Raw genomic sequence first — 8959 nt, forward strand, 5'->3', positions numbered from 1 at the left:
AATTTCTTTCAGTTCTGCATAATTAGAATAACTGGCATATTTCATGTTTTTGGAATTTGGCCCACTGGTACTTGCACTTTCCAAAATAGTCTTTGTTTTTAATGACACTGTCCAGTGTAGACAAAGGTATTCTTAAACTCTGTGTTAGTGCAACACGTGTTCTCTGATTAACTTCAACTCTTTTGAGAATTTTTACTCTCTCTTCCATCAAATGGGTTTTCGTGTAAGCAACACTACACAGTACACACAATTAACCTTTGGCATGGCAATTAACAAACAATAATATAAGGATACTACTTGTTGTATAGCACACAGTATTGAAAGCTAAGGTTGGTAGTAACAAGAAACAAATGAATGTTCATCAGGAGTCACACCTTCCTCCGACTTCTATTGAAGCAATTCCTCCCATCAGTTACCACACCAAGTAGAGCTTGGCAGCAACAGGAGACTAAGCACAAATTGTTCTGACTTGAACTGATTCAGACCTGCTGAGTAGAGCATCTAGGTGTCAAAAATGTTGACTGCGTAACGTTTGTAAACACTACTTGAAGGTCAGTGCCATGCCAGCATCATTTTATGTCAATTACTTCAGTTTTTTTCTTCATGAACATTGTTTCATAAAGAATAACTCACCAGAAAATTGCAATTATGGCAAAAATGGCTGTGAATAAACATTGTGTACACAAGAAATTTGACAGGCGTGATAAACTATTTTGTAAACATGTGGAAAGACGTTAATTCCGAGAATGTAAAAGTGGGTTATCTTTGTGTAATATTGTGGTTTGTTTTCTGTCATGCATGTACTATTTTCTTCTTTATTCTCTCTCTCTTCAATTTAGTTATTTGCATGTTCCATCTATCATAATTGCAATCTATCACTATGATTTGAAATGAAATGAGCCAGGTTTACAATAATTCATAAAAATATTTTGCAATCAAGTAGGGAATCTTAATAAAATCTCCACTGCTATGTCAAAGTGTGTTTCTTGATTGAATTTTCAGTGGTAATAGGAAATCTACATTATTCTCATCTTTTAGTTTACACATTTTGAGCCACAAGAGATGATCGAGAAGGTAAACTTCTTTGCCAAGATCACCAATAGTAACCTTTATTCTTGATGAATGATTTTGTTAATCAGTATTACCATCTTCAGATCCGGAAGGCATTTATACAGTGCAACTATATACAAAACAACTGTAATGTATGATATTATGGTATCAGGTAAAAAAAGAAAAGAAAAAGAAGTACGGCATACCTTGACACACAGGTTATTGCACATTTCTTAAAATATCAGCAAAATTGCTCTTTCTCATGAATTAGCAATTATGTAAGACTACAAGACAGATGCATCAGCATATCAAAATCAAAACAACTGTATACACAGTTATTCTCCACATACACATCTGTCTCATATCACCCACTTTGGAGCACATCATTGCAGCCAGGGCACTGCTAAGCTGGTAGGCAGTGACCAGTAAAGGACAGACATTGACAATTGCACCCACAGGTGCTGGAATTTCGCCCATATGTCTTGCTGCTGTACTTCCAGCATCACATGTCGAGTTCGCGGACACCCATCACTTCCCAGTACTCCATGTGCCCTGCCTCCCATCTGTGTCAACTGTGGAGAGCACCATTCGCCTTGCTCGCCAGACTGCAGCATTCTCCAGAAAGAAAGGAAAATCATGGAGTACAAGATCCTGTACTGACTGACCTATACTGAGGCTAAGAGAAAATTTGAATGCCTGCATCCCGTGTATATGCCATCGTCTTACGCCGCCGCTTCAACAGTTCAGGCATCATCAGCTCCACCAACTCCAATCACCTTTCAGAGCCGGAAGACTACACCTGCCCCCTTGATGCTGGGGGGCATTTCCCTCCCTCTTACTCCTGCACCACCTACTTTGGGATCTACCCCCCCCCCCCCCCCCCCAAAACCATCAGCGACGTCCATCCCCACTTCCCACTTCTAAGCCAGAGAAGCGTAAGTCTTCTTCAGCTTCTCTTGCTAGGAAGGGTTCCCTTGGGTCACTCCATTCCCATGTTTCTGCTAGTGGGAAAGATGACATCCACCCCTGGCTGAAGAGCCCAAAAGCCGCTGGTCGTAGGGCTTCATGCTCATCCTCAGTCCCAGAGAATGAGCCAGTGTAGTCCTCCCAGCCAGGGGGAAACCCAAGGAGCAGCGAGAGAAATAAAAAAATAAGACCTCTAAGACCAAGGAAATCGCAGTGCCACCCACACCATCGCTACCTACAAGCTCTGTGTCTGAGGATGGCTTGGAGATTTTGGCATCCCCTGAGGACCTAGATCTCATCAGACCCTCAGATACAATGGTTATAGACTGCTCAGGCAATAAGATGATGGCAGCAGGTGACTCTGAGGCATAAAATACCTCATTGAATGTTCCATGCCTTCCCAATCTCACGATGACGTCATCCTCTTGTGGAATTGCGACAGTTTTTTCCACCGCCTGTCTGAGCTACGGCAACTGTTAAGCTTTACACCTGCTATCTGCATTGCCCTCCAGGAAACCTGGTTCCTGGCAATGCGGATCCCTGCCCTTCGCGGCTATGAGGGATATTACAGGAGCCATAGCGACTATAATCGAGTGTCAGGTGGAGTTTGCGTTTATGTCCTCAACTCAGTCTGCAGTGAACCTGTGCCCCTTCAAAGCCCTCTTGAAGCTGTGGCTGTCAGAATAAGGACTACACAGGAAATAACTGTTTGCAATGTTTATCTTCCTCTAGATGGTGCATTACCCCTGAATATACTAGCTGCACTGATTGATCAACTCCCCAACTAAACCTTTCCTACTTTTGGGAGATTTTAATGCTCGTAACCCCTTGTGGGGTGGCACTGTGCTTACTGGCCGAGGCAGAGATGTCAAAACTTTACTGTCTCAGCTCGGCCTCTGCTTCTTAAATACTGGGGCCGCCACACATTTCAGTGTGGCTCGTGGTAGTTACTCGGCCATTGATTTATCACTTTGCATCCCAGAACTTCTCCCATCTGTCCACTGGAGAGCACATGACGACTTGTGTGGTAGTGACCACTTCCCCATCTTCCTGTCACTGCTCCAGCGTCAGGCCTAAGGATGCCTGCCCAGATGGGCTTTAAACAAGGCAGACTGGGAAACTTTCACCTCTGCTGTCACTGTTGAATCTCATCCACATGGTAACATCGATGTGATGGTTGAGCAGATGACTGCAATAATTGTTTCTGTGGCAGAAAACCCAATCCCTCACTCTTTAGGGTGCCTGAGGCATATGCCAGTCCCTTGGTGGTTCCCGGAAATCGCTGAAGCAATTAAGGAACGTCAGTGAGCTCTACAACAGCATAAGTGGCACCCTTCCCTGGAGCACCTCATAGCGTTTACACGGCTCCATGCCCGTGTTCGCCAACTTACCAAATGACGGAAGCAGGAGTGTTTGGAGAGATATGTCTCGACCATTGGGTGCCATACGTCACCTTCCAAAGTCTGGGCAAAGATTAAACGTTTTTTTGGGTGCCAGACCCCAATAGGTGTTACCATAAATGGCTTGTTATATACCGACGCAAACACGATTGCCGAGCACTTTGCTCCAGCCTCTGCATAGGAGAATTACCCCCCAGCCTTTCGTACTCTCAAACGGCGGCTGGAAGGGAACTTCCTCTCATTCGCTACATGCCACAGTGAATCCTATAACACCCCATTTACAGAGTGGGAGCTCCTCAATGGCCTTGCACATTGCCCCGACACAACTCCGGTGCCTGATCGGATCCTCAGCCAGATGATTAAACATCTCTCATCTGACTACAAGCGACATCTCCTCATCATATTTAACCGGATCTGGTGCGATGGCGTCTTTCCTTCGCAATGGCAGGAGAGCACGATCATTCTGGTGCTCAAACCTGATAAAAACCCGCTTGATGTGGATAGCTATCGGCCCATCAGCCACACCAACGTTGTTTGTAAGCTGCTGGAATGTATGGTACGTCGGCGGTTGGGTTGGGTCCTGGGGTTACGTGGCCTACTGGCTCCATGTCAGGGCGGCTTCCGCCATGGTCGCTCTACCACTGATTACCTTGTGTTGCTAGAGTCTGCCATCCGAATAGCCTTTTCCAGGCGTAAACACCCGGTCGCTGTCTTCTTTGATTTATGAAAAGCGTATGACATGACCTGGCGACATCATATCCTTTCCACATTGTATGAGTGAGGTCTCCGGGCCCGCTCCCGATTTTTATCCAAAATTTCCTGTTGCTCCATACTTTCCACGTCCAAATTGGTGCCTCCCATAATTCCATCCATATCCAGGGGAATCGAGTCCCACAGGGCTCTGTATTGAGTGTCTCTCCATTTTTAGTGTCCATTAACACTCTAGCAGCAGCTGTTGGGCCCTCCGTCTCACCTTCTCTGTATGCAGACGACTTCTGCATTTCGTACTGCTGCTCCAGTACTGGTGTTGCTGAGCATCACCTACAGGGAGCCATCCACAAGACACAGTCATGGGCTCTAGCCCATGGCTTCCAGTTTTGAGCCGCAAAGTCGTGTGTCATGCACTTCTGTCAGCATTGTTATGTTCATCTGGACACAGAACTTTACGTTCATGACGATCCACTCACTGTAGTGGAGACATATTGATTCTTAGGACTGGTTTTCGATGCCTGATTGACTTGGCTTCCTCATCTTCGTCAGCTTAAGCAGGAGTGCTGGCAGCACTTCAATGCCCTCCGTTGCCTGAGCAACACCAATTGGGGTGCAGATCACTCTACGCTCCTGCGGCTCTACAGAGCCCTTGTCCAATCTCGAAATGACTGGGAGTCTGGTTTATGGTTTGGCAGCACAGTCAGTTTTGCATTACTCGACCTTGTGCACCACTGCAGGGTTTGACTAGCGACAGGAGCTTTTAGGATGAATCTGGTGACCAGCATACTGTTGGAGGCTGGTGTCCCTCCATTGCAAATCAGATGTGCACAACTGCTCGCCAGTTACATAGCACACATTCGTAGTTTTCCTGAGCATCCGAATTACTGTCTCCTTTTCCCACTCACAGCAGTCCATCTCCTGCATCGGTGGCCTAGGTCAGGGCTAACAATTGCAGTTCGCATGTGGTCTCTTCTCTCTGAATTGGAGTCCTCTTTACCACATCTGTTTGCGGTCCATTCACGTACACCTCCATGGTGAATGCCCCGGCCGCAGCTTCGTCTGGAACTTTCACGTGGCCCTAAGGACTCTGTTAACCCTGCAGCTCTCCGCTGTCACTTCCTCTCGATTCTTGACGTCCATGGCTCAGAAGTCATTTACACCAACGTCTCGATGGCTGATGGTTGCGTTGGCTTTGCCTACGTTCACGGCAGCCGCATTGAATAGCATTCCTTACCCAATGGCTGCAGCGTATTCACTCCACAGCTGGTGGCCATTTCTCGTGCACTTCAGTATCTCTGTTCATGCCCTGGGGAGTCTTTTCTTTTATGTACTGACTCCTTGAGCAGTCTGAAAACTATCGACCAGTGCTACCATCGTCATCCTTTGGTAGCCATCCACGAGTCCATCTATGCCCTGGAACGGCCCAGTCGTTCAGTGGTGTTCATCTGGACCTGTGGACACATCGGAATCCCAGGAAATGAACTTGCTGACAGGATGGCCAAACAGGCTACATGGAAACCGCTTCTGGAGATGGGCATCCCCATAACTGATTTGCGTTTGTTATTACACCGCAAGGTTTTTCAGTTTTGGTAGACGGAATGGCAAAATCTCAGTACACACAACAAACTGTGAGCAGTTACGGAGACCACAAATGTGTGGAAGTCCTCAATGAGAGCCTCTCGCAGGGACTCCGTGGTTCTCTACTGGCTCCGCATTGGCCATGCCTGGGTGACCCGTGGCTATCTCCTGTGCTGTGAAGACCTACCTCAGTGTCAGTGTGGCACCTGGTTGATAGTGGCCCATATTCTGGTGCCCTGTCCCACTTTGACTGCCCAGGGTCGAAATCTTGGGTTACCGGACTCGTTGCCGCTCATTTTATCTGACAATGCCTCATTGGCTGATTTAGTTTTACGTTTTATTCATGAGAATGGATTTTATTGTTTGATTCAAGTTTTAGCGCATGTCCGTTGTCCCTTTGTGTCCTCCACCCTAGTGCTTTTAGGGTGGAAGTTTTAATGTGTTGCAGAGTGGTTGGCTTTTCCTTTTTAATTTCATGGTCGGCCAACCACTGTAATCTGCTTTCTTGTTTTACTCTCTTCTAACTGTTTCTTGCATCTTTCTGTTGTTTGCCTTTCCTCTTTTGTTCATTTTAGTGTTCGTTGCCTTTCCTTCGTTCTTGTGGTCTTTCCTTTCTTTCTGTTTGGTGTTATATGTTTCGTCTGTTTTATTCTCACACTTGTGGCATTGTTTTATTAGGAACAAGGGACCGATGACCTCGTAGTTAGGTCCCTCTCCCCCCCTCTTTTAAACAAACCTGCCTACCTACTTACCAGTAGCCTTTACTGGTCACTGCCTGCCAGTCTTGCAGCGTCCTGGTGGCAGTGATGTGCTCCCTTGTGATTGATATAAGACAGATGTGTGTGGTGAATAACTGTGTATATAGTTGTTTTAATTGTGACGTGCTGATGCATCAAGCTTCTTGTCTGTTACACGCCTGCCAATTCGTGAGAAATAGCACTTTCACCATTCTTTTAAGAAATATGAAATATTTGTTGTAATTTTTTTTTCTTTTACACTGTACCTGATCATGCATATTACAATTGTTTTCTATATAGTCATATAAATGCTTTGCAGATCTGAAGGTGGTAACACTGATTACTGAAACCAGTTATTGAGAGTAAAAGTTATTATTAGTGATCTCGGCAAAGGAGTTTATCTTCTCTAATGTATTCTCACCTCTTTTATTGTCAAAGTTATGGTGTACTGTATCACTGTTTGCACTTCAGCTTGTGTTTATCATATTGAAACATTTTGCTTTGAGTAAATTGCGTTTTATATTTGAATGTTTGAAATTTTGTGAATGAATGTGATTTTAATTCATAAATGACTGTAAGGTTCAAATTAATGATCTTGTATTTTTCATTAAATACAACTGAATTTATTTTGGTTTCCTTTAGAGAATGAGTCAGATGGGTTGTTACATCACCACCAGTGAAACAGTTATATTCAAATTGCTTGGTGATAAGAACCACCCTAAGTTTGCTGAAATAAGGCCATTGATCAAAACTCCATCACCACCAACAGGATTGGTTAATTACTCTAAAATGTAAGCATTAAGATCATCTATATTTGCCTCAACATTTGTCTTAATAGTGTTGAGAGAAACAGCTTTTGTTTCATTGAAATACACATGGTTTGTTGGATATTATTTGTTGTTAATTAAATATTTAGACTTCTTAAAATAGTTTAACTGTGTGAAAATTCTTCCTGATTGTTCATTCAATTTTTTAGGTGTAACTAATATATCCACTGAAGGGGCACTACTGCTTTTTATTAAATTCTTGTAATGTGTGGATTCCAGAAATATTTGGGTAGAGGGAAATCAGTAAAAATTTATGGAACAAGTTGATGTTCTTGTACTTGGTGAGAATACATTGATGCATGCAATTTGATTATCTGTTGTTATTTAACAAGATTGTGCTGTGATAATTGTAACATAATTGGTATCTTCAGTAAAAAACACCTAATTCAACTCATTTACAGGGAGGGTAAGGACATGATCACATAGAAGAAAAGAAAAAGCAGAAAAGGAAATGTCATTGAATTTAACTGCATTCATTATCAGTCATTCTGACTGAAATGTTAACCAGTGCTAATAAGTTATCCTTATTGCACCTACTCAATGTTTTTCCATGTCAAGTATTTCATTTCATTTTTAACTACCACATTATAGACTTAAGTTTTGTATGAAAATATGATTTCGTAAACTCATATCAGATTCTCAATCATTTTCCTTTTTATTGTAGACAGATACAGAACATAGTTTCTGGCCACTATTTAGTAATTGTGTTATCAGATGTTGTGTAGTTTTTATGATTTTGCCACAAATATATGCAATTAAACCTGCATTAGCTATCATTATATAACTGAAGTTACAAGTGAATTCAACATAATACAAATTTTGATTATGTTGTCTTCAATATTGTCCTTTCTTTAAAAAAATAATTTGTATTAGTGACTTTTGTAAGCAGTTTGGGGAAGCTCACAGTACAGATTAATTTCCAGTGAGAAATATGCCCAATTTTCTCCATGCAGCTTGTTTTAAAAATAAACAGTGATGGTGATGGATTTAACATTGATTGTTCATGTATCTTGAAAGATACTGATTTATAATTGCAGCAGCCAGAAAATGGTTTGTGTTATTTGATCAGTTAATAAGTGCAAGTAAATATTGTGTAATAAGAAATTATATCATGGAATTAAGATATTACAACAGTGGTGGTATATTTTATTTTGTTCAAGTTAGTATCAGGACAAGAAAGATTAAGACAGTGGAGAACGAGTAATATTATTCAATGTCTCAATGTAATTTGATGTTATTTCATAGATGTGTGGCGTATTCTCAGTGGTGCTTAAATTAAGTGTTCTACATGGTTACAAGAATAACTTTGGCTCATTGTTATATTACACACCTACATGTGAGAAAATAATGTAAAAATTGCATTGAAATATTAAGCTAATTTTTTTTTTAATAATTTGGTACAGAAATGTAAAATACTTAATGAGAAATAAATTTAACTTCGTTTAATGGGCATTACAAAGCGTACAACGAAAAATTCCTTTTGTAGATTTCAGATATGAGACAGAGCTAAGAATAGAAATATGATTTACCAGAAGAGCATGTCATTTCAATGCTGGTTGGGTTGTTCCACATTAAAATCAGACATTACAAGGATCACAAATGAATTGGAGCATCAACATACACATTAAGAATAGAAGTTATAAAAGTAGTAATGATGAAAACATCTAGCAAACATCCACATTTGCTGAGG

At 42.0% G+C, this 8959-nt stretch overlaps 1 protein-coding gene across 3 annotated transcripts in view; it reads left to right on the forward strand.

Annotated features, from left to right (window-relative positions):
- The window catches only part of LOC124555805 (isochorismatase domain-containing protein 1-like), a 32813-nt gene extending 24089 nt beyond the window's left edge, over positions 1 to 8724 (forward strand). Inside the window, exons 4-6 of one of the 3 annotated variants that reach the window (XR_006968590.1) lie at positions 7085 to 7233; positions 7419 to 7550; positions 7671 to 8724. Coding sequence is in view for 2 of the 3 variants with exons in the window: in XM_047129865.1 (XP_046985821.1) it covers positions 7085 to 7233; positions 7671 to 7695 (174 nt within the window). In the remaining variant the exon portion in view is untranslated. Of the gene's footprint in view, positions 1 to 7084; positions 7234 to 7418 lie in introns of all 3 variants that reach the window. The other 2 variants (XM_047129866.1, XM_047129865.1) reach the window with 2 other exon arrangements.
- The last annotated feature ends 235 nt before the right edge of the window (positions 8725 to 8959 follow it).

This window comes from Schistocerca americana, chromosome X (genome assembly GCF_021461395.2).
Source record: "Schistocerca americana isolate TAMUIC-IGC-003095 chromosome X, iqSchAmer2.1, whole genome shotgun sequence".
Classification (NCBI taxonomy): domain Eukaryota; kingdom Metazoa; phylum Arthropoda; class Insecta; order Orthoptera; family Acrididae; genus Schistocerca; species Schistocerca americana.